The sequence below is a fragment of the Diadema antillarum genome, unplaced genomic scaffold, assembly GCF_040938485.1.
Source record: "Diadema antillarum isolate AM-2024a unplaced genomic scaffold, OU_Dant_1.0 seq00000348_RagTag, whole genome shotgun sequence".
NCBI classification, from domain to species: domain Eukaryota; kingdom Metazoa; phylum Echinodermata; class Echinoidea; order Diadematoida; family Diadematidae; genus Diadema; species Diadema antillarum.
The window spans coordinates 571,830-597,797 of record NW_027271358.1 but is presented as its reverse complement, the minus strand read 5'-3'; the positions used below and the strand labels follow the sequence as shown (position 1 = coordinate 597,797).

The 25,968-nt window shown below is 39.2% G+C and overlaps 1 protein-coding gene across 1 annotated transcript; it reads left to right on the top strand.

Annotated features, from left to right (window-relative positions):
• The first annotated feature begins 901 nt into the window (after positions 1–901).
• Positions 902–25,059, top strand: LOC139731004 (fatty acyl-CoA reductase 1-like). The gene is made up of 13 exons (XM_071641879.1): positions 902–1,121; positions 1,621–1,796; positions 4,446–4,518; positions 5,347–5,453; positions 6,871–7,048; positions 13,103–13,147; positions 14,717–14,835; positions 15,624–15,691; positions 17,400–17,478; positions 19,251–19,340; positions 20,571–20,700; positions 22,377–22,504; positions 24,306–25,059. The coding sequence occupies exons 1-13, from the start codon at positions 927–929 to the stop codon at positions 24,472–24,474; spliced, it is 1,557 nt and encodes a 518-aa protein (XP_071497980.1). The 5' UTR covers positions 902–926; the 3' UTR covers positions 24,475–25,059.
• The last annotated feature ends 909 nt before the right edge of the window (positions 25,060–25,968 follow it).

Here is a 25,968-nt window from a genome sequence, read left to right as displayed (position 1 = left end):
AGCCCGAACGCAGCGAAAGTTCCTCGTGTCCTAAAAGTGCTACGGCGTGTCTGCGTGCTCCAAAATCCGTACTGAGGCGGTACTTACTACGTACGGATCCCCAAATTTTGCCCACGTTTTTGCAAGTAGACAGCACGCACTTGCAAGTACGGCGAGTTGTGACCACGGCTTCAGGAGACAAAGAGCTGTCCCCTTACCCACGCTGGCCATGGCATTGACATTGTCCTCATACCCCCATTTTGCTATGTGAGCTTGTGACTGGAAGGTGTACAACTCCAGCACTCCAGTTGTGATAATTTGCTCAGTCATGTTTGTGGAGGTCAAGAGAACCTGTAGTTCGGTTATGTTAGTGGCATCTTCTGCCCTCTTTTGTTAGAGTTGATTTTATACCCCCCCAAAAAAATAATAATAAAAATAAATAAAATAAAGTGGGCCTTATACCCAACAGTGATGAGATCCCAAACTTGAACTTTGCCCAAGATATTTTATTTGAATTGCAACCTACTTACAATTGCTTGACTTTGCCTCTTTGAGAGAGTACCAGAAGATGGAATATATCGCCCCCCTCCCCCCCATGTGTCAGTTGAAACAAGTCAAGGAAATTTGTACTTTTCATAAAAATAAAAATTTGCAGGATTCTCTTTCGTTTGATTATTCAGGCATTAGGCCCCCTACTTATTTTCCTAATCCTTTACCTCAAATGATAATGTATTTGCAATCCAGATACACACAACTCTTCTGAACAATCCCAACTGGAAATGGTTCCAAAGAGTGTGTTTGTTGTATTCAACATGTGTCATGCTCTCTTTTCCTGACTTTTTAGTTGTTGTCTGTTCTGTTCCTCAAGTGACAGAATGCATGCATTTTTTGCAATTTTTTATTATTTTTTATTTCAGAAGCTAAGCACCCCAACCACCACAGGCGGCATGGCCCACTGCTCCATCGCCGACTTCTACGCTGGCAAGACCCTGATGGTTACCGGCTCCACAGGTTTCATTGGCAAGGTGATGCTGGAGAAGCTAATGAGATGCTGTCCTGACATCAAGAAGGTTTTCCTCCTCATCCGGCCCAAGTCTGGCCAACGGGCGGCAGCTCGCATTGACGAGATTACCTCCTGCGTGGTATGCATCCAAATTATTACTGTGGCATTAGTATAAATCAAGATATATAGTTCATCATCACCAATCACATTTTGCAGTCATTATTACTTACAATCAGACAGAAAGGAAATAAAGGGTAACAATGTTTCACAACTTTGGTAAAGGTCATGACATTCAAAGTTTGGGTACTTTTAAATACCGGTATTTGAAGGATATTTATTCTTACAAACCTAATTGAGAACACTGAAAAGATTTAGCCGGTTTATTCACGTGAAAATGTTACTGAAATTAGTTTTGATGCTCATATTTTCTTGTCTTGGCATGTGTTTATCTCAGATAGTGCCAGTGACACAAACATATGTTAGCGTATCTGCCAGTGATGAAATGGTTTATTGTCATCTGCAAAAGAAAGAAAAAGTTTGAAAAAACTGTTGCAAGTTAATTGTACACAGTCCATTTCTTGCACATACTTTGTTTTTATTTCTCTGGAGATTTGCCCTTTCTGTCTGGAACTTTGCAGTTGTTTGACAATGTCCGAGCTGCCCAGCCAAACTTCAAGTCCAAACTAGTCCCCATAGAGAGTGATCTGACTGAACCAGATCTGTTGCTCAGTGAAGCGGACATCAAACTTCTACAAGAGGAGGTAGAACTTGTGTTCCATCTCGCTGCAACCGTCCGATTCGATGAGAAGTTGTCGTAAGTCTATTTAACTCGCATGTTGGGGCAAGCAAGCTTGCAAAATATGAACAGGATGCTTACATGTTTAAAATCCATGTAGTTTTCAGCAATGCTGTTGGAATAAAGTCAATGCATTTTTGTGAGACTTTCAACAAATTCATGTATTTTTGACATGCCCTGCAGTCAGAGATTGAATCTCGTTCACTTGTATTATACAGGTATATTAATCAGCCAAGGAATTGATTACAATGATGCAAACTTGATTGATAAAACTTCCAATTACATGTACAGTTACATTAATTTTAGCATGAACTCATATTAAAGAAGTTTGCATTTCTTTGAAAAACTCTTTTTAAGCAGCCAGAATTATAGTAAAGGTAATTTCCAGTATGGAGAAGATCATTCTATGGAAACAGTTGAAGTCTAATAATCTTATTTCATTGATTGTACATTTTGTATCTAGCTCAGGGTATAACACATAAAATTATTATATACACCCACTCTTGAAATGTGATTACGGCTTTGACACTGTAGAAAATGAAATGACAATCAATATCTGGTTTATCACTCCAATTTTACTTTTCTCCAATAATTTGCAGTATACATCATAAATACTTTTAAATTTACCATGCAGACTACCCTGTCATTGCCATGGCAGGCAAGCCTGAAGTAGCACAGTGATTAACTTGGAGTTGTCCTTTCAATTTTTGTGTTGCACTCAATTAATTCTATAAAGACAATCCAGTACAATAGATGACATCATACATGTCTGGTGCCCATTCAAATCAACTCTCATTCAATATAAATATTCTGCCCCTGAATATCTGCACCTCCACAATCTTATATTCATTCAGGATAGGCAGTTGCTCTGTGATCTTCGGATTAGTGCAGAACTCGAAGTTATTGTACCAATGCAGACTTCACATAATGGGGACATAGGTGGATGTCTTTGAACGATAAAGTCTTTGATCTGTCTTTCATCCACTTTGTTAAAGGCATAGAGCAATGACCACTGTTGAAAAAAAAAAGTATACAAAAACAAGAAAAGATTGAATGATGGAAAAGTTCGTTACCTTTTTACACTCACTGAGGAAAGTCGATGACCTTCAAAAAATCTGGCTAAGACAAGATAAAGAATCTTGACTGACTCAATCTTGCTGCTATGGAATCACAAAGGAAACAAAGTTTAATTGTCCCCGCCGAACGAGTTCGAGCAGGGGACTATGAAACGGGCTCCGTACGTGTGTGTGTCCGTGTGTCCGTCCGTGTGTCCGTCCGTCCGTCCGTCCGTGTGTCCGTGTGTGCGTCCGTGTGTGATCAAAATCTTCAATTTGCTACTTCTCTGTCATTTATGAGCCAATTTTGATTCTGTTTGCTTTATATGATAGCACTACATGGGAGCTTTGAAACTTCTACACAGAATTTCAGTCGTGACCTTTGACCTTGACCTTTGACCTATATTGTACATTTTGCTACAAAATGCTACTCCTTCGCCATTTCTAACCCGATTTCGATTCCGTTTGCTTTATGTGATGGCACTAGGTGAGGGCTTCAAAACTTCTACACAGAATTTTGACCTTTGACTTCTTTGACCTTTGACCTTGATTTTTTGACCTATATTGTACATTTTGCTACAAAATGCTACTCCTTCGCCATTTCTAACCCGATTTCGATTCCGTTTGCTTTATGTGATGGCACTAGGTGAGGGCTTCAAAACTTCTACACAGAATTTTGACCTTTGACTTCTTTGACCTTTGACCTTGATTTTTGACCTATATTGTACATTTTGCTACAAAATGCTACTCCTTCGCCATTTCTAACCCGATTTCGATTCCGTTTGCTTTATGTGATGGCACTAGTTGAGGGCTTCAAAACTTCTACACAGAATTTTGACCTTTGACTTCTTTGACCTTTGACCTTGATTTTTGACCTATATTGTGCATTTTGCTACAGAATGCTACTCCTTCGCCATTTTTAACCCGATTTCGATTCCGTTTGCTTTATATGATGGCACTAGGTGAGGGCTTCAAAACTTCTACACAGAATTTTGACCTTTGTCTTCTTTGACCTTTGACCTTGATTTTTGACCTATATTGTACATTGGCTACAGAATGCTACTCCTTCGCCATTTCTAACCCAATTTCGATTCCGTTTGCTTTATGTGATGGCACTAGGTGAGGGCTTCAAAACTTCTACACAGAATTTTGACCTTTGACTTCTTTGACCTTTGACCTTGATTTTTGACCTATATTGCACATTTTGTTACAAAATGCTACTTCCGGCGGGGACATATGTTACGCACCGCGTAATTTCTACTTTTCCTTGTTTTCCATCGTTTGCTGTTCAGCTATGTGTATGTGTAGTGCTATCCTGGCTTACATAAACATGGATGAGTGTAGAGAGACCAGAAAACCTTTGATGTGCCAATTTCAAGCCAGCATGTAATTACACATGTTCAAATGCTGTAATTTGCAAAAAATAGTTGTAGTAATGATCCCCAAAATATTACATGCTGAAGAAATTGAGAGAGTGAAGGAAAAGATATGCCCCCTCCCCACTAGGATTTGATCTTTTGTACGTTTCTTTTTCAAGCAAAGACAGCAAATTTTGACCAGCAGAATTGTTTATGACGTAAATTTGTTTTTCTTATGGTTTATTGTCTTGAAGGTTGTCGTTGAGACTCAACGTTCATGCTACGAGGAAAATCATTCAGCTGTGCAGGGGAATGAAGAAATTACAGGTAAATGGAATATAAAACAAGTTAAGTGTTGACAGGAAAATTTGCATCAAGGAGAAAGATTTTTTCCAAGGAAAGCATTATGCACAGGCAACATATTGTTGAAATTGTTAACAATTCTTATGAAAGAGAAGATTGAATTTTCTCTGTCAAGTTGTCAGTGGCTGTGAAAGTAAAGCCCTTTACTTAGGTCATGCGAGTTTGACCATTCTTGAATATATTTTCTTATCTGCTTTGCATAAAGAGTAACATTAGAAATTGATTTGAATTTACATGATGGAATAGTCTTGCAATTCTATTTTGGAGGATGAGCAAGAATGCATTGTATGTACTTGTATGTATAAACATTCATTTCAAGTACTAGTATTGCCACCATGATTTATAAAGGATGCCATACCACAACTGAATGGATCTTCATACGTTCTCTTACATTTGCTCATGCAGAGAGCATTCAAAAAGGCCGTTGGCAGGTTTTGCAGTTTGTTTGTTTGTTTTTTTTTCATCTCGCCATTTCTCCCCCTTGAACAAGACTAGGAGAGCTTTGCACTAGCAGCTGTAACAGCATCAATAGGTTGAGATTTGGGATAGACACGTATAAATGCTTGTGTCATACGTATTAGTGAAAACAGTGTAAAGAACAAACCTTAACTGCCTTACAGCCGACTTGAGCTGGTCTTAGTGGAAGGCTTTTTGACATGGTTTAATACTGTGTTTGCTCCAAAGTGAGGGGAATTACGGAAACTCACAATCTTATCAAAATTGTGTGGATTAGTTTCAATAGGCATTAAGTGATCTGAGATGTTTACACTCTTGCTATATCTTTTTTTGAAGGTACTGCAACATGTCTCTACCGCCTACGCTAACTGTGACAGATCAAAGATTGACGAGGTTGTGTACCCACCACCAGTTGACCCATACAAGATTCTTGATGCTGTCGAGTGAGTCTTCCAGAGATTGTTGCATTTATAATCATCCTCCTCCCCTTTTAGTCCTTCTATTCCTCCTCCTCCTCCTCCTCCTCTTCCTCCTCCTTCTCCCCCTCCCCCTCCTCCTTCTACTCCTTCTACTCCTACTCCTTGATGCTGTTGAGTGAGTCTTCTAGAGATCGTTGCCTTTGCAGTCCTTCCCCTCCTCCTCCTCTTCATCTTCTTCTTCCTCCTCCTTCTCTTCCTCCTCCTCCTCTTCCTACTCCTTTCCTCCTCCTCTTCTTTTTCTTCTTCTTTCCCCTCCTCTTCTTCCTCCTCTTCCCCTCCTCGTCTTCTTCTTCTCCTCCTCCTCCTCCTCTTTTTCCTTCTCCTCTTCCTCCTTCTTCCTCCTCCTTCTTATCCTCGTCCTTCTTCTACTCCTTCATGCTATCAAGTGAGTCTTCCAGAGATCATTGCCTTTGTAGCATCTCCCTCCTCCTCTTCATCTTCTTCCTCTTCCTTCTCCTCCTCCTCCTTCTCCTCCTCCTCCTCCTCTTCCTCCTCCTCCTCCTCTTCTTCCTCTTCGTTCTCCTCCTCCTCCTCCTCTTTTTCCTCTTCCTCCCCTTCTCCCCTCCCCTCTTCCTTCTTCTACTTCTTGATGCTATCAAATGAGTCTTCCAGAGATCATTTCCTTTGTAGTCCTCTTTCTCTTAATCCTCCTCCTCCGCCTCTTCTTCTTCTTCTTCTTCCTCCCCCTCCTCCTCACCATCTTCTACCAACTACTACAGAATTATCTCAACAAGGATCAAGCTGTGGAATCTTAAGTTGTAGCGATGTACACTCTAATATTAGTAGGTACTATGGAGAATCTAATTTATACAATTGTTAATGCAATATAGGTAATACAGGTGAGTACAATATTTGCAAACATCATTCTCTACAATTTTTCATGCTTGTGTGAGAGAAAAAGGGGAGAAGATTTGAACAAAGAGGGTATGAAATTTTGCGCTAAGCTGTTTATGCCTTTAATATGCCTGTAATAGGCTTGCACAACTTGTTTAAATGAAGGAAAGTTTGTTCTTTTTGGGTTGCATGTACCAGTCTTTAAAAAAAGAGAAACAAACCCAATCTCATGATATATGGCACTGTGTTTGAGGAATTTGGATCATGGTTGTGTCACAATATCCTGTTAGAAAATAATGATGCCATGTTCAAATTTTAGTGGTCTTTTTGGTAGCAGTGTCATCTGACTAATGAATAAAGTTGTATTTATGTTCTCTTGATTTAAGCTATGAAATATGTGACTACAGCAAAGTATACTGTCATATCTCAAAAACTGCAGTTATGAAGTACATGTACAGTGCTATTTCTTTATCAGAGAATGGTTCGTGATTAAAAAAAAAAAACAACTTTAAAAGTGCATTTTGTCTCTTCACTCCTGATGTACCAGATGGATGTCGGAGGACATGGTGGAGATGTTAACGCCCAAGCTGCTTGGGAAGCGGCCCAACACATACACCTTCACCAAGGCCCTGGCTGAATACATTGTGGTGGAGGAGGGCAGGGGGTTGCCAATTTGCATCACACGACCGTCGATCGTTGTAGCATCGTGGAAAGAACCTTTTCCTGTAAGTCTTGAAAATTGATCAATGTGTTTATAATGCTACTTGGTGCACAAAAATTGAAGTGTTTAAAGGAATTTGTAACTTTGCTCGATTTCTTTTCGTAGAGAGCTACACTTGCTGCACTAGCTTCTCATCTCACAGCTAATAAATATGATTTAAGCTCGTGCTAATTGCATACAAGGCACTCACTAGCCAAGGCCCTAGTTGCATTGCTTAACTAAATTAAATTAAATTGAATTAAATCTCACAGAACCCTTAATCTGTGCAGTTCTTAAGATGCCCTTCTCTTACAAATCCCATTATGTAAAACAAAGATCACATCAGGAGACCCATGGACCTACCACACACTTGGACATTCATCGCTCGTTATTTGATTCGTTCACCTGTTTCTGCCAAAAGCGTTACAAAAAACATTTTGAACATGCTTTCCTGCTTTGATCCAGTCTTTTCCACCGACAGCCAGCCTAGATAAAAACAAGACGGCACTTTGAGAAATCTAAAAACTACATGCGCAGAAGATGATAACTCTCTTAAATAAAAAAGATGGATGTGCATTTGTAGTGTATATTGCGAAATCATCGCTTAAGCAATTGCATTTGCAAAAAACAAGTACTTTACAAGAGAAAGTAATTAGAATTAGGCAGGTTGACTGTGCTTTGTAATCTATTTTTTTCCCATTTGTCGCACATTGTTTCAGAGTAAACATGGACGGTAACAGGAGACGACATGCTTGTCTCGCTATTCAGGGACATTACATGCGTAGCCGCAAGTGTTCACTTCAGTAATTACCAATTTTGTGACACAAAATTGTCCTTGTTTGAGGTTTGCTGCTCCCCATCATTGATGTTTATTCAAAGGCAGTTGAATCTGAAAAGGCACCTCAGCCAAATAGGACCGAAATGAGGGAAAATGGTTCTTTTGTCAGTGACAATGCACAATTACACAATTGTCATTGTTCAAACGTCTAAATGTACTCATTAAGATGCACATATTCAGGTGGCGGTGGTGATGATGGGATCAAAAAAGACCTTTGTTCACAGTCCATGCATGTGGTAGGTCCATATAGGAGACCAAGCATTTGTCTGTAGCAGCTCCCAAACTGAGGAATACATGTAACTTACCATTAGAAATCAGGAAATCCTGAATTGCAGTGTCAGTAAAACCCTTTTTTTCCATTTAATTGTGCATTATTGTTAAGCACATCAGAAGGTCTTTCATCATAGGAGAATGTATTATTGACTGAGAACCAAAAGCGCTTTATTGCAAGGGAGGGGGGATATTTAGTTATTGGTACTGTATGAGCTGAAATTTTCGCGTACAGATATTTTCGCGAATTGCTACTTGGAGGACATTTTAGCGTGTTGTTAATTTCGCGGTTGTGAAGGTCTAACTGAATTTACTTATTAGCGCGTTGTTATTTTTGCATGTTGTTATTTTCACGGTTCAAAGGCGATTCGCGAAATTCGCGAAAATAAAACCACCGCGAAAATTTCAGCTCGTACAATATCTCATTGTAGAGCTTGATCTCCTCTTTAAATTATTTTCATTTCATTAAGATGTTGAAAATCAAAACCACAAGGGCACTATTTAGCCCAATATTTGGAACAATAGACAGTCATTCTACCCTTTTTTGATTTATTAAAATTTTTGTTTCATGAAAATTGATTATTTCATTTTTATTTCTTAATACTACATGCTGAAATCTTAGAATGTGGTAGCAGCCTTCTAGTTCTCAGCTGATGATATGTGAATGATATACAATGTAGGTTCTGTGCTTTATAAATTGATATCATATGGCGATCTGTGACTGATCTCTGATCACTTTCTGTATTTTCTTTCTTGTTTATATCATTTTTTTTTTCAATTCTTGTGTCGAGGTTGACTCAAAAGGTTCTTCGATTTTCAACTTCAAACTTGCGTTGTATATGTATCTTGCCCTAAATACAATCAGTCTAATGTCGTGATCTAAAACCACGTTCTCAATATATCTCCTTAACGAAATGGAAAGTTTCAATGAAATTTACATGTCATGTAGTTCAAGTCAAGCTCTACCCATTCATGTCATTAAAATAAATTTTTTGCAGTGATGAACGCACGCGTAAACATGCATTAAAATTTTAACGTACCCCAATCATCAAGCTCTGATTTTCAGCCAGATTTCAGTATGTTGTAGCTTGTTAAATTCTCTTTCAGGTACATAACCTCCGATTTTAAATTGGATGACGTCATCACCTCGAAAAAAATTGATTGAAGGTAACCTTGTCAAATTTGACCATTTTAAATGTGCAGACCATATTTCTCAAAATGCCTATTGACGTGATTGTGTTTATCAAGCACCAGCTCACTTATCCTTCCTTGAATTTCTCCCAAACTTTGATGTGTTGTAGCTAGCATTTTGCACTATCGGAAATGTGCCCCCCTTTTTTTTTATTGGATGTTGGGATCATGTTGAAAAAATCGGTCGAAAGTGAAACCTGGCTTCAATTGTAGGGAGATATTGTGCAATTGCCGTCATCTGCTCCTGGCCTCCAGCTCATATTCAAGCATTGGGTTTGTCAGTTTCTGTGCTGTCTCATCGGCTGATGTTTATAAAGAATGTTACTGTGGAGTACAAGCCGGTGGTGAAAGAGACTTGTGCAGGATTCGCAAGTGAGGGTTGGTGCAGATCGAGGATGTTGGAGACGCTCTTTTCTTCTTCTGCGCTTTATCTCCTTGTTCTCCGTTCTGTTAGAAGGAGCTGGTTCCATTACAGATGGCAGTTCTCCACACTGTCCTGTCCATGGTAATCTGTTCCCATGAGGAGAGCTGGATGTTAGTTTGAGCCAGGGTCTATTTGAGCTGATCTCTAAAATGGAATTTTAGCCCTCCTCTGGTCATGTTCCAGTTGTAAGTTCTCTGTAGAGCATGATCTTTCAGGGACGGGAGGGCTACATATGCTGAATATGACCTACCCAGCGGAGACAATGGCGAAGAATGGGGGCTTCCGTGCTTGGTAGTACGATGTGGCTAAGAACCTCATTGTTGGTAATGTGATCTTCCCATCCAATATTGAGGATCTGTCTAGCTTGGATTGCTTGGAGTGTTCAAGGTGCTTGATATCATGGTGGTACAACGTCCAGGTCTCACAAGCATAGAGAAGAGTAGATAGGACACTTGCATGGAAGACTATGATCTTTGTCGGGGTGGTCAATATGTGATTGAGGGAAACACATCTTCTGAGTCTACTGAAGGCGGAGTGGGCTGCCTTGATCTGATTCTCCACATCCTTTTCACATGTGGTGATGTTTGAAAGAATGCTTCCAAGATAATAGATGTGTTCAACTTCTTCTAGGGCTTGGTCATTGATGCTGATGTTTTTGGGTGGATAGTCTAGGGTGTGGTCATTAATGCTGATGTTTGTGGGTGGACAGTCTAGGGTGTGGTCATTGATGCTGATGTTTGTGGGTGGACAGTCTAGGGTGTGGTCATTGGTGCTGATGTGTGTGGGTGGACAGTCTAGGGTGTGGTCATTGGTGCTGATGTTTGTGGGTGGACAGTCTAGGGTGTGGTCATTGATGCTGATGTTTGTGGGTGGACAGTCTAGGGTGTGGTCATTGGTGCTGATGTGTGTGGGTGGACAGTCTAGGGTGTGGTCATTGGTGCTGATGTTTGTGGGTGGACAGTCTAGGGTGTGGTCATTGATGCTGATGTTTTAGGGTGGACAGTTGTCCTGGCCTGGTGCAGGTTGGATCAGGGTCTTGGTCTTTAAAGGCAATGGCTAGTAACTGATCAGTGGCAATCAGTGGGAATAGTGGGGGATGATTGTTCCAATCCTTGTGGGATTCATCCCAAAGCATCCGTAAGCCACATCGTAAAAGTGACCTGGGATGAAAGTTGTCTGTACCAGACTTGAAACGCGTGATGCATTCATCTTGTCTATCCCTGGATCTTGTCAGGACGTGACTGAGGGTGTGCCAGTGTTTGGACTGGGGGTGTTTCCAGGTCGTCTTCTGTCGCGTAGGGAGACAAAATAGGGAATTGGCAATGAAGAGTTCCTATTCAGCGCAAAGGTCTAGGAGGAGCTGACCATTGGCATTGCACTTCCCAATGCTGTTATGAACAAGAATGCCATTCCACAGACAGTGATCATGACCGACTCTGGCATTAAAGTCTATTTAATAGCACACTGAGTTTGTCAAGTGCTGAGACTATTCAATAGTACGATCCAGCAAGTTGTAGAACAAGGCCTTGACATCATCTACAGATGTGAGGGTAGGGGCCTACACTGAAATCAGCATATAGGAATCTGTCTCGAATAAGTGTGATTCAAACAGCGATTAGGCATTCACTGACGGCAATTGGGACAAGTCTGTGTTGGTCTGCAAGTTGCGTTTTGATGCCAAAGCCAACTCCATGGATGCATGGTTTATTACGATTTTCCCCTTTCCAAAAGATGGTGTATGTGGAACCAGCTTATCTGATGTTGTCCTCTCTGGGTAGCCTAGTCTTGCTTAAGGCTGCTACGTTGATGTTGAAATGGGCAAGTTCTTTGCAGAGGAGGGCTGTACGTCGCCCCGGGCATTTGATTTCGTGTCACTCGTGCCGTGGAGAGTACGGATATTCCAGGTCCAAGAGTGAAAGGTTTTAAAAGAAAAAATTGAGGTGTTGATGATGAATGCACAGTATGTATCGTGTGTGTAAAGAGGTGTGTGATAGAGAGACACCTTATTGGTGTAAATGTGGAACCTACATTGTATCCTGCTTGAGGTCCGGGGGTTTGAGGCTCATGGGTTGTTTTCTTTTGTTTTCCCCCTGCATTTTCCCCCTTTTCTTGAGTTACATCTCATTTTCCATTCGAAACTATATTTTTTCAAATTTTTTGTTGAGAGTTTTTTGTTAATTCTACTTTTCAGCGTAACCTTATTTTTTCTTTTTTTCTGCCACTTTATTTGCAAAACCTCAAGAACAGCAGGCCCTATCATCCCCATATTTTGCACACTTATGTTTAATCATATAATAGCATAACAACTGCATGCTTTGTCAGACACCATCTCGGCTGTGGTCATCCAGAATCTTTAGTTAATGCATGCCCTATTGCTCCCATCAATACACATAGACCGTGTTACATGGATCATTTCATGAAATGATGACTTTTTTGCTCAGATCTTGATTGTGCAAAACTAGGTTCAGAGGTGAAAAATACTTCATTCTTTATTGTGTTTTAGTATATACCATATCTCCCCCTTTTATTGCTCACATATAGACCGTGTTACATGTACCAGATCATTTCATATATATTTATGAAATGATCCATGTTTTTGCTTTTGTTTTCATTTCATAATATTTTTTTTTGCACAAATATCACCCTAGCTGTGCAAATTAGTAAAGCGCTTGCCTTATCACCCCCATATTTTGCACACACATGATTAATAATAATAATAATAATGATTATTTATATAGTGCTATATCCACTGAAGTGCTCAAAGTGCTTAGAAGTGAAAATGGATCTGTGTTTATGTTATGGTTGTGTTTTATTTTACTTGAGTCATTTCATGAAATACCGACCTCTTGAGCTGATTCTGTCTGGGCTATGTGAATTATGGTCAGAGCTCAGAATAATTTCTGCATGTAATGGATCACTTGATTTGTCAGTCTTGACAAGTTTCTAGATCTGGTTATTTTTATCATTATTTTGTCATTCCATGTCCACCTTGTGGTAAGTCGAAAGTATGATTTTTTTTTTTTTTTTTTTTTTTTGAGGGGGGGGGGGGGGGGGAACAACATCCGAATGGCAGGATATGATTTGGACAGTGTTTTTGTATTCTTTTTGTTTACAATCCTTTTGGCATATTTTTGTCAAAAAAATCAAACAAACAAACAAACAAACAAACTTTCAGCCAGTCACTACCATACCCTTGTCCAGAAAACTCTACTGTGGATACAAGAATGAGTACTGGATAAAAAGAGCCTGTTGTTACTGTATTAAAAATGTTGTGCATCACATTTATGTTTGGTGAGAACCTAATCCGAAGGAAACCTCAACTCATTCATGTGGATTACATTCTTCCTGCTTTTCAGGGATGGATTGACAACTTCAATGGACCAAGTGGACTTTTCATTGCTGTAAGTAATGCAAGGTTTGATTAATTGATTTGATTTACTGATTGAAAGAGAGAGTGAAAAAGAAAGGCATAAAGGAGATATTGGTGGACAAATTGAGAAAAAACCCCAGCAGAGATATACATGTAGATAGATGGGTATAGAAAAATATTTGTGACCCTGCACCACAAAACAAACAAAAAGTCGCCAGACATGAAATTTTAGTTAAGGGCATATTCTGAACGAGCGGAGTTTAAGCTTCGAAATGATGTATAACTCAAATCAAATGGACTTTCCTAACCTATCTAGATATTGGAAAGAAAGCACACACTCAGGAAAAGTATGAACTGAGAAAAGAGGCTCTGAAATACAGTGTCTATTCAAGCGCTTAATCTTTACGAAGCCGTGCTGGCTGTGCGATGAATGGGACAAAAAACAGGATGTAAACCACTGGAGTAGCAACAATGAAGGGATTATCAGATCAAACTGAAATTATGCCTTATTAACACACTCTGTCCTAAATTAATGCCAACTTTCAAAGCAATAGCATCATCCTTTCAAAAGTTATAGGAGTTGAAAGTGGAGAGTGTGTACAAGGTTTTTAAGAGATGAAAAGAGGACTCTAAAGACACACTTCATCACATTATTTTGCCAAAAAATGTTCGAGATAAACTGATAGAAAACACACTTTCCTGCCCGTTTTATGAGCCCAAATTTCAGCATAATGTAGAAGAAGACTTGCTCTTTCAGAAAATATGAAAAAGTCAAGATCGGCTCGGTTGACCAATTTCACCTGTTTTTAGTCCTCACACAAAATCAGTGTATGCGACTTTATGTTCGTTTTGTGATGCACGGTCACATATTTGAAAATGGACAAGAGACATAAACATTCAACATGTGCAGTGATGATAGTGATTGTGATCATGACTGATGATAATTACTGTTAATTGGGAATGTTCACATGCATTCTAATTTTGTGAATTTTGCAAGAGCCAAGATTTGTTAAATTTATATGCACATGAAAGTTTTTGTCTACACTGTATGAATTGAATGCCAGTGGCAATTCGCGAAAATTTCATGCTGTGCAAAAGGCTGTTGGCTCCAATTTGTGAAAATTTATTGCTGCGAATACAAATCTTGCTCTACAGTACAACAAAGTTGATGATGTCTTTGTATTGTTTATTGCAAACTTGAATGCTCAGTGGATGTGTATTAGTTAACTTTAGTACAGATCCATATCAAGTTAGGTTCAATGAGCATTTCAGTGAAGCATAATGCTGATAATATAACTCCATTATATTTGCCTTGTTTAAGAAAAGAAAAATCTTTTACAGCTTTGGATTGGTTTTAATCATATCATGCTCTTGAACATACAACTTGAATATATTTAAAGTGGATTTTTATTTAATTTCCGATAATCTGTTGTGTAATGTTGATTTTGATACCAGGATCTTTTGCTGGAGACACATCTTTCCTTACATCCATCTTTTAATAGATAGCAGTATAGACGAAGGTATGCTTCAATCTTTATATATCGATACTCCACAGTGTCTGATGAGACTTCTCATAACTCTGTTTTCAATCCCACCTCAGGTTGGCAAGGGACTCCTGCGTATGATGATAGGTGATGTTGAAGCCATCGTTGATTTCTCACCAGTGGACTTTGTGGTCAACATGATGATTGCAGCAACATGGCAGACGGGAGTTCAAAAGTGAGTGATGTGTAGCCCTGTAGCGTTTGTCGTCGACAATTTGTTTTTCTCAGTTTATCATAAACTAGACATCTTTTGTCAGATCACAGTCAGCTAGATTATATTGCCTGAATGCTGGATGAAATAATTCACTTTGAGCATAATAATATGAACATCATTTTGTTGTCATTCTGATGGATATGTAGAAATAGTTGATCAAATAGTAAAGGAAGCGAAAATATCGTCATTGTTGTGTTGCCATGCTGAATGGCCTGTGTGATCTTTTACAGTCAAACCTGTTTTAGCAACCACCTGTCTATAGCGGCCACCTGCCGTAGGCCCTGTATGACCACTAGAAACAATTCCCTTCAAGAGAAAAAGCATGTTAAAGAACCTGTCTATGGTGGCCACCTGTCTATAATGGCCACCTTTTTTCATCTCCCTTGGGTGGCCGCTATTGACAGGTTTGACAGTAGATCATTGTCATGATTCTGTTCAAGTGAGCATGATTAATTTTGAGTATGATTTGTGGTCCAGTTGATGCTCCATGAATAGGAAGTGTAAATACATGAAGATGATATTAGAATTAATCTTGTAATTAAATATATTAACAATGATATTCTACAGTGTCTAGCAGGGTTCAATGACTGTGATATTTATGTTAGCACCAGAAATGTAATGTTGTTATTGTTTCTTTCTTGCACAAGTAGAGAAATTTATGAAGTACCATGAGTCCTTGAATATGGTGTTGCTGAGCAAGGGACATTATCAATGAATATCTCTGTGTATTGTACCATCTCTTTCTACAGACCTCCCTCAATCCCAGTGTATCATTGTGTCACAAGCCCAGTGAACCCAGCCCACATGAGTACTATAAGTGAGTGACTGCAGTGAAAATTAATTCATTCATTCATTCATTCCAGGGGTGGATCCAGGAATTCCGTAAGGGGGGTGAGCAAAAAATATCTCTGGTGCCACTTCCGGGTTTAATCAGCTGACAAGCAAAAAGAAAAAAAAGGGGGGGGGGGGGGGGGGCTTCTGTGCCGAGGGGGAGTGCACGCCTGGTGCGCCCTCCTGTATCTACCACTGCATTCATCCATCCATCCATCCATCCATCTATCCAGTCAGTCAGTCAGTCAGTCAGTTAATCAATCTGTCAATCAGTCAGTCAGTCAATCAGTCAATCAGTCAGTCTGTCAGTCTGTCAGTCACTCAGTCAATCAGTCAGTCAATCAGTCAGTCAATCAATCAGTCAGTCAGTTAGTCAGACAGTCAGTCAATCATTCAGCCAGTCAGTCATTCATTCAGTCAGTCAGTCAGTCTGTCAATCAGTCAGTCAGTTAGTCAGTCAGTCAGTCAATCATTCAGCCAGTCAGCCAGTCAGTCAATCACTCAGTCAGTCAATCAGTCAGTCAATCAGTCAATCAATCAGTCAATCAATCAGTCAATCAGTCAGTCAATCAGTCAGTCAGTCAATCGGTCAATCAGTCAGTCAGTTAGTCAGTCAGTCAGTCAATCAGTCAGTCATTCAATCATTCAGTCAATCAGTCAGCCAGTTAGTCAGTCAGTCAGTCAGTCAGTCAGTCATTCAGTCAGTCATTCAGTCAATCAGTCAGTCAATCAGTCAGTCAATCAGTCAGTCAATCAGTCAGTCAGTCAATCAGTCAGTCAATCAGTCAGTCAATCAGTCAGTCAATCAGTCAGTCAATCAGTCAGTCAATCAGTCAATCAATCAGTCAATCAGTCAGTCAGTCAATCGGTCAATCAGTCAGTCAATCAGTCAATCAGTCATTCAATCAGTCAGTCAGTCAATCAGTCAATCAGTCAGTCAATCAGTCAGTCATTCAATCATTCAGTCAGTCAGTCAGCCAGTTAGTCAGTCAGTCAGTCAGTCAATCAGTCAGTCAATCAGTCAGCCAATTAATCAGTCAGTCAGTCAGTTAATCAGTCAGTCAGTCAATCAGTCAGTCAGTCAATCAGTCAGTCAGTCAGTCAGTCTATCAATCAGTCAGTCATTCAGTCAGTCAGTCAGTCAGTCAATCAGTCAGTCAGTCAGTCAGTCAATCAGTCAGTCAGTCAGTCAGTCAATCAATCAGTCAGTCATTCAATCAGTCAGTCAGTCAGTCATTCAATCAGTCAGTCAGTCAGTCAATCAGTCAGTCAGTCAGTCAGTCAGTCAGTCATGCATTCATTCATTCATTCATTCACCTTTAATATTTCTCCTTTTCCAGCAGAAACATATATTTTACTGGTATTATTATAAGCTCCTCAGGTCATAGCATGGAGTTTAGATCCGTTCAGCAACTAATATCAACCATGCCCCGAAAAGCAGTCCATGTCTGCATATTACAAAGTCAAATGCATGAATTACATCACAATGTATCATAAAGTAAGTGTATACCAGGTAAAAAAAAAGTGTATACCAGGTAAGTTTGCAAAATATTGAAAGTAAGCCTCACTCCATTGACTAATGATTCAATGTTTATTTTATTGAAGAGGAACGTATTACTACCGTTTAGTATAGAAGCTGTAAGTGGAGTAGTGCATTTTCTTTTAGGGAAATAATTTTGTTTGTACTTTGGCAGAAATGGTTCCGGACTTGTACAACAGGGTTCCACTGGAGAAGGTGTTCAGACGGCCCAGTGCAGGCTTCACCATGAACCCGTAAGAATCATCGTAATCTCCGTAACCAATTTACTCTTCATTTCCTGCAAGCTCGCTTCTGTTGTGCACCAATTTATGAACAATTTTATACAAATGTTAGAAATATCTTTATAGAAATCTAAATATATTTTGCTCAGTGAAACATTTATTTGGCTTGATTATCATTATCCTTATGGATATGCAGACAAAGAAAAGCAATAAATTTTTTATGTAACAGCAGAGAAAAAATATACATCTATAGATTCTGGCAATTGATATACAATTATTGTGTGAGCTGAGTTTGTGGTTGTGTGTTGTCAGGGAGCAGTAGAGTTTAATTCTATCTTGTTCTTTGTTTAGATATGATTACAAATGATGTTGGCAAGTGAGCCACTCTTAAAGGACAAATCCACCTTCATACACATGGGAATTGAGAGAATGCAGCAATATATTAGTAGAACACATCAGTGAAAATTTGTGGAAAATTGGACAATTCTTTCAAAAGTTGTGAATTTTGAAGTTTCAGCGCCACGATCATTGGATGAGAAGATTACTATAGCTTGTGATGTCAAATGTGTAGAATTGTATAAAGAAAATATTTAGACAATAAACATATTTACAATTTTCTCTTATGATATTAGAAGAGCACTTGATATGTCATTTCCCTCTTTTAGAAGGCAGAGGGTATAATAATTATTACCTTTAACATGCATCAGTGTGCTGTGAATGATGGGGTATGAAATCTTGAGCTTATTTGGTCAACCATTCACACCGTCACCGCGGGGCAAATTAGCATGTTAATTCAGAAATAAGCAAAATATTTCTTGGGTTTAGCGTCGCAGTACCATAGGTACTGACCGCACTAATTTGTGGGCTTTTTGTGTCCACATGTGCAAAAAACTCGAGCTTGCAATCGCACTGCAAATCTCGAGCTTTGTAACCTGTTAATTTATGTACGTGTGAATCCCCCTTTTGAGTTGTGAGCAGAGCTACCAAGTCTCCCTGATTCTATAGAAGACTCCCTGAAAACTGAAATATCTCTCCATGTCCCAACAATTGAATATCAAAGTTTCCTTGCACTGGGATTTATTTCTTGCCTATTGAGATACAGGTAGCACACAAGTATCTCTTGGGCATCTTTCTGGAATCTCCTGATGTTGATGTGTGAATTCTGGCAGCCCAGCATGCGTGTAGACAGTTCTCAGGTTTGCCACTGATGGACAAATTGCCGTACATCGACGTAAATAAGCACTGTAGTGATCAGTGTTTGAGTAGTAGCCATGATGAAAGAAATCATGGCCATACAAGAGGTTGTAGGTTCAAATCCGGCACAAGTATGTATGCCCATGATTTTTTTTATTTTTTTATCATGGCTACTACTAAAACACTGATCAATTTAGTGTTCTTTTATGTCGATTTAAGGCAATTTGTCAATCAGTTGCAATACAAACAACTTGATGCAGAATTTCATCAATCAAAATAATTACACAATGGCTGCTGCTTACTGTAAGGATAAGAACCAACATTGGCTGTTTGGCGGAAGCTCGGTGGTCTAGTGGATGAGATGCCTGTCTGGTGATTAGGAGGTCGCAGGTTTGAATCCTGCTCGAGTATGTACGCCCATGATTTTTTTTCTCATGGCTACTACTAAAACACTTATCATTTCAGTGCTTATTGATGTCGGGCAATTTGTCATTCAGTTGCAATGAAACAATTCAGTGCAGGAATGCCATAAATTTGAGTTCTCGTGTTTGTTGACATCTGTTTCACATATTTTCTTCCTTTTTATCCAGGATGACCTTTGAGTACTTCAACATGGTTGGTGCCAAAATCCCTGCTTATCTCATTGACTGCTACCTGAGGCTAAGGGGCAAGAAACCTATGTAAGTCTGCGGCTTCAAAGGACTTTACATACGACAACATTTGCGTATATGCGTATAATGTGACATTTTCATCATCAGTTACAAAGGCCTGTGAGACATCAGTTGTTCATTTACCAAGACACACTGATAGTTATTGCTTTAATATTTGGATCTTGTGTAACTGTAGAAATATGTAAGAGTATAGAAATTACAGGGATAGAGAAGGATCATACTCACTGAGAAAATCAAACAATTTCTGTGCTAAACTGGGTTTATGTTATAAAGCACCTGGCTCTTTTGCAGTCTTACTGCTAAAGACAGGGATAATTCACATTATTTGTTGCACAGCTGTTATACCATAGAAACTAATCTTTGTGTGTTACAATTATTGTGAGCTGTTTTATGGTATGGAATCATAAGATGATGCTTATATTCTAAAATATATGCTGATTTTTTTTTTCATTATTTTGTGTAAATTATATGTGACAGTGCACCACAAAACAAACAAAAAGTTGCACCCCTTGATTTTAAGTGAGGACTCAAAAAAGGTGAAACGGGTCAACCAAGTCAATATTAAGTTTTTCATATTTTCTGAAAGAGCTACCCTTCTTCTACATTTTCTTTATTCAATATTAAGTTTGGGATCATAAAATGGATGGGAAAATACATTTTCAGCAGTTTTTCTACAACCCTTTTTTTGTAGAGTAGTGAGACCAGGTATGTCTTAGAGGCCCCTTTTCATTTCTTGATAATCCTTTGCACACTCTTCATTTTCAAGTCTGATAACTTTTGAAGGGATAATGCTACTGCTTTGAAAGTTGGCATTAATCATGGACAGAATGTGTTGATAGAGCATGCTCAATTTCAATTTAATCTATATAATAATAACTTCATTGTTGTTGCTCCAGTGGTTTACATCCTGTTTTTTGTCCCATTCATCGCCCAGCTAGCATGGTTTGGTAAAGATTAAGCGCTTGGTAGACAGATAGACCCTGCATGTACTTCAGAGCCTTTTTTCTCAGTTCACACTTTTCCAGAGTCTATGCATTCTTTCCAATATTTAGATAGGTTAGGAGAGTCCATTTCAATTGAGCTCTACATCATTGTAAAGCTTAAAGTCTGCTTTTTCAGAAACTGCCCTTAACTAAAAACCCATGTCTGGTGACTTTTTGTTGGTTTTGTGATGCAGGGTCACATATAGCATTATCATGTTTTCTATTGATCTCACCTGCCTTTTCTTTTTATTTTCAGGATGGCAAGATTGAACTCAAAGATCAGGAAGATGGTGCACACACTCAAGTACTTCACTACCAACATGTGGGAGTGGACCAATCAGAACACAGCAGCACTCTCAGCCGCCATGAGTGAGGAAGATAGAAAGGTTAGTCCTCACTCCCTCTTAACCCCCTCTTTCCCTTCACTCCTCACTGGATTTGTTTCGTAGCCCATAGTAGAAGGTTCAATCTTGGATGACAATTGTATTAGCTGATGTCATTTGACTCCCTCCCATCTTTTCTCCATGAAATTGACAAACTGGATCACTTCAAAGCCTCACTCAAGCATTCAATTGCTAACTCTCTTGGAGGAGTCTGCACCTTTGAATGTTTCGATATGGCGCTGTACAAATTCTGTGGATCATCATCGTCATTTGGATCTGGTGATACTGCCAACTGTCTTTTTCAACACTATGTAGTTTGTCTTTTAATTTAGCATGTTTAGTGAGTTAAATTTTCCCAGTTTTGAACCAAAATATGTTTGCTATCGAATTATATTTTGTCTGTGCCTTATGTTTTGTGATCTGCAGAGGTTTGTAGCCCTACTGTGTAGAAAACATAGATGCTACTTTTTGTCGAGCCCACCGGAGGTGTGGGGAGACTAAGGGATCGCCTGTGGCGTCTGTCCGTCGGTCGTCCGTCCATCCGTCGTCCGTCCGTCCATCGTCCGTCTGTCCGTCGTCCGTCCGTCATCCGTCCGTAACGCTACAAAAACTTCAATAACTCTTTACTCTGGGCTTCAATTGCAGTCAAACTTCGAGGGAAGAGGGGTCATACAAAGTTTCACATGTTACCGTATATGGAGGTCACCTCAAGGTCAAAGCTCACAGGCAGGGGTCAACGAACTTTTAGAGCCCAATGTTAAGTTTTTATGGCGCATTTCTATTATGGGTGATAACTTGTGATCCATAACTCCATTTGTGACTAAACTCGGATGGTAGATGTCCCTTGGGGAATGGATGATCACCACAAGGTCAAAGGTCACAGGCAGGGGTCAACGAACTTTTAGAGCCCAATGTTAAGTTTTTATGGCGCGTTTCTATTATGGGTCATAACTTTTGATCCATAACTCCATTTGTGACTAAACTTGGATGGTAGATGTCCCGTGGGGAGTGGATGATCACCACAAGGTCAAAGGTCACAAGCAGGGGTCAACGAACTTTTAGAGCCCAATGTTAAGTTTTTATGGCGTGTTTCTATTATGGGTCATAACTTTTGATTCATAACTCCATTTGTGACTAAACTTGGATGGTAGATGTCCCGTGGGGAGTGGATGATCACCACAAGGTCAAAGGTCACAAGCAGGGGTCAACAAACTTTTAGAGCCCAATGTTGAGTTTTTATGGCATGTTTCTTTTTTGCCATAAGTTTTTACCCTTTTATATCTCTTTTTATCTGTTATATTTCTTTTTTTATCTGTTATATCCCATTTGCGTACAATTTCTTGTATGCGAATGGGCGAGACAAATTATTGCACTTGTTTGCACTTACTAATGTGTGCTTAAAAGTGTGAGCTTCATTGCAATACAATGTATATTTTGGTTTGTGTTTCTAAAATTGAATCTGAAATAGCATGTGACAATGATTATTTTCTTCTGATACCATTTCAAACTTTCGTGTGACAGACCCATGCAGATTTATTATCATCCAAAATTTATGCTACTAATTTTTGAAGATTGTACGTTTGCAGTTTGTTTACTGTCAAGATGGATTTTGTGCTTGACGCATCTTCACCTGTGATCTTTGCAATCTATAAAGCTTTCTTGTGATATTCTCTGTACAGACATACTTCATCGACGTCAGGCCGCTTCACTGGCCGTCTTTCCTGGAGGCTTTCTGCGTGGGGACCAAACGATTCGTCCTCAATGAAGATATGAACAGCCTCCCGTCAGCTAGAGGACACATCAGGATGTGAGTATTTTACATGGGATGAAGACATGTTGAAAGATGGAGTGAGTTTCAATGTCACTACTCAGCAGCAATATATCAGTGATGATCTAGTTACAATCGTGCATCTACAAGGAAAGCTACTACCATTTGATGCCAGTGTGCCATCTATGTTATTTTAGTATGTTGTAAAATGCTGCTCAACTGCTAGTTTTCCCAACAAAATGGAAGGATTGTCCTCAATCCCCTGGAAAACATTCACTAGAGAATCTACAGCTCTTTCACACTATTCAAGAGAGACTAATTTATATCTCCAAATTCATATCTCCACTTCTGGTGTAGAATTAAGATTTCCAAACAACTTTCAGGGAGTTTTGGGCATTGATAAAACACAAAGTTGTTTTGATTATGGAGTTAGAAATGCATTTCTGAAATTCTAAAAAAAGTACCATCACAAACGCATTTGAACCAGAAATGCGTTGCTGTAGAGTTTACAAACACAAAGTTGTTTCGCTCAGCCACGCCAACCACTGCCAACTACACATCTCCGCTCCTTGGGTCAAACTGCACATTGGAGCAATGCAATGACAAGGCCTTCCTCCCACTCAACTCATGATAGAGTTGATGAAGGCAACAACTTGAGAAATGCAACCCGAAAGGCATTTGCAAAGGCTATTGATAGTTGGTACTGAAACATGTTTCAAACATGAAGAAGTTGATCAACGCAGCCAGAGTCCATAAAAGTCATATTTGAGTCTTATTCTCTTAATGTTTCAAGGCTAATAGTGAGATTGATGTAATGTTTTGATCAGGTAACTGTCAGTAGCTAGTTTTTCAGCACTAGTAGGATAATGTGCTTCTCTGATTGCAGACATTCAAATGCTAGAAATGCATCTTCCCGATTCTTCATGTGATTTGATATTTTATGCCTTTTTTCATTCATTTGACTGCTATTATCAGAGACAGTATCACTGTGTGGTCAGTTCACTCCACAATGGATAGATAGATTTTCTCAGCTCATTTCTCTTCATTTTGCAGTTGGAATAAAGTATTAAAAGGATGTGTTACTGCCTCCGATGATGAGGTACTGTATACGCCATATATCCGGCAAGTCTAATTTTCTGCAAATCAGGACTTCCTGACATTTTAGCGACTGATTAAATTTGCACTCATGATCACAGCAATGGATTGAGATATGTACGAATACATGTTGAGTTCATGTCAAGATTAGAGTTAAAGGTAAAACATAGTTCTACTACGCCTGCAGAATAGTCGAATTTTGCTCCAAAATGTACAAGTACGTGCATACAAAAATGAATGTGCGCCTACAGGTTTGTATGTATAGAATATGGCGCTCACGAATTGCGTGTAAATTGTCTGAAATAGGGCCGAGTTGTCCCTGAGACCGAGTTAGCCTGGATTCTTCTAGAATAATACTGACTTTTATTTTTGACCTCAAAATACTCCAAAACAACTCATCATCCCGGCAAATTGCGTCAGCCAGGTATGAAAGTTTCTTGGTAGACTCTTTCGATATATTGCAAGCAAATATTAAATGGTGCAAGACGGGTTCTCAAACCCTTACCAGAACTATGTTTTCACTGTAGTAGCACCCAACTCACAAAAATGCTTGAGCGCAAAATATATGCCATCTCCAGTAATCATATGAATGATGGTTGTGAGAGCTGCATTGTTTATCCCTTTCTGTACCAGATTCTCAAATTCCATGTATTTCATACAGCTCCTCCAGGTCCGTATACGCAGTAGCTTAAAGGGCTTACGTCACCGAGGCAAACTTTTGTGTCATTCTGGTCTTCTCCCACAGGCTTCGCAACATCCGCTGGATGTTCAACACCTTCCTCCTCGTGATCATCTGGAGGTTCCTCCTCGCCCGATCCCAGCTGGCGCGCAACCTGTGGGCTTTCGTCATGAACATCTTTTTCCACTTCCTGCGCTACTGTCGTGTTACGAGCACCGTCGCCAGTGGCCACTGAAAGACAACTTTGCCCCCCACTGCGTGGAAACGGCCGTGATGTTCAGTGGGGGAAGTCTGTCTCCATCTTCTTTCTGGTAACGCAACTCTGGTGTCGGGTTGGTGTGGTAAAGCCAAACTGTTTCATAGAGGGCAGATGGAAAACCCACAGACTCTGCTTAAGGTTATGGCTCTTCATTCTGCCCTTCTTTATTTATATCTTAATCTATATCTTCTTTTTGCTTTATCTACTTTACCCCCTCATGGTTAGAATTTATTTAAGACACATTAAATCAAGCTGGTGTATTCAATGTTTGGCTAGGCCAAAATAAAAACACTGGATTGGGCTTGAATGTTCATAATTCTGTGCTAAAATTAAGAGTGATATTTCTAGTCAGGAATGGAGTTGCAGTGTGGTCAAATCATATTTGCACAAATTATAGAATGTTTAAAAGCAACCATGAAATTGAAAACTACCTATTCACCCTTAATAAGTCTGATGCTTTTACTTTTATGCAGATTTTGGTGTAGATCACATAAATTAACTGTAAACAAAGGTCAATTTAATGCGAACACATCACATTTTGATATGCAGTGCACACTCTGCTTGTCTTCTCACATAGGGGATGAATTTCACTATATTTTTGTTTGCCCTTATTTTCAAAAGGAGAGACATACATATCAGCCTCAAGAGTTCTGTAAGATAAGGTTTCCAAGTGCTTTGCACATGTCAGAACTTTTTGATACTATAAACTCTTCTCAGTTGAAGAATTTAGCAATATTTACTTATCATGTTGCAATTTTCTAAAAATTCTAAAAAAAGAAAAATGTTCAAGCACCACAAAGGGTACAAGTAGAGTTGGACCTACACATACTTGTAGGGATAGAATAGCAAAACAGCCTGGTTTGTTCAGCTTGTAAAAGCTTATTGTAATTATATGTGAAGGTTGTCTATGTATAGGGCCAAGATTTTTGGTTGATGTTTTATTACATGCATTGTATAATTTTTTTTTTCTTTTCCTTTTACTCATGTGTGTACTCTCATACATTATATTATCTTTTTCATACCTTTGCATCATTATGTATAATCTACAAGAATTATATTCTAATGGCTGTTATACTAATACTGTTACTTATATTCCATGTTTGTTTGTTCTCTCATAACCCGAGAGGGGGTCGAAAGAGTAAAAATATTCTACAATTTCTCCTAATATGTCAATGTCCTAAATGATACATTGGAACCAGTTACTGTTTCTATTGTTGCCGTCTAGTCATCCTCCTCCTCCTCCTCCTCCTCCTCCTCCTCTTCTTCTTCTTCTTCTTCTTCTTCTTCTTCTTCTTCTTCTTCGTCTTCTTCATCATCTTTTTCTTATGGTTAAGTCTGCCTCCCTCAATTAGCTGAAGATTCTTGCAGACTGTAACTTACTTTGTTGACAGCTGTTAGTCTCTGTGTCCAGACTGTTTTATAAAAACAGGGAAGTGCAATCTACAAATTCAGTAGGATGCAGTTTTAATG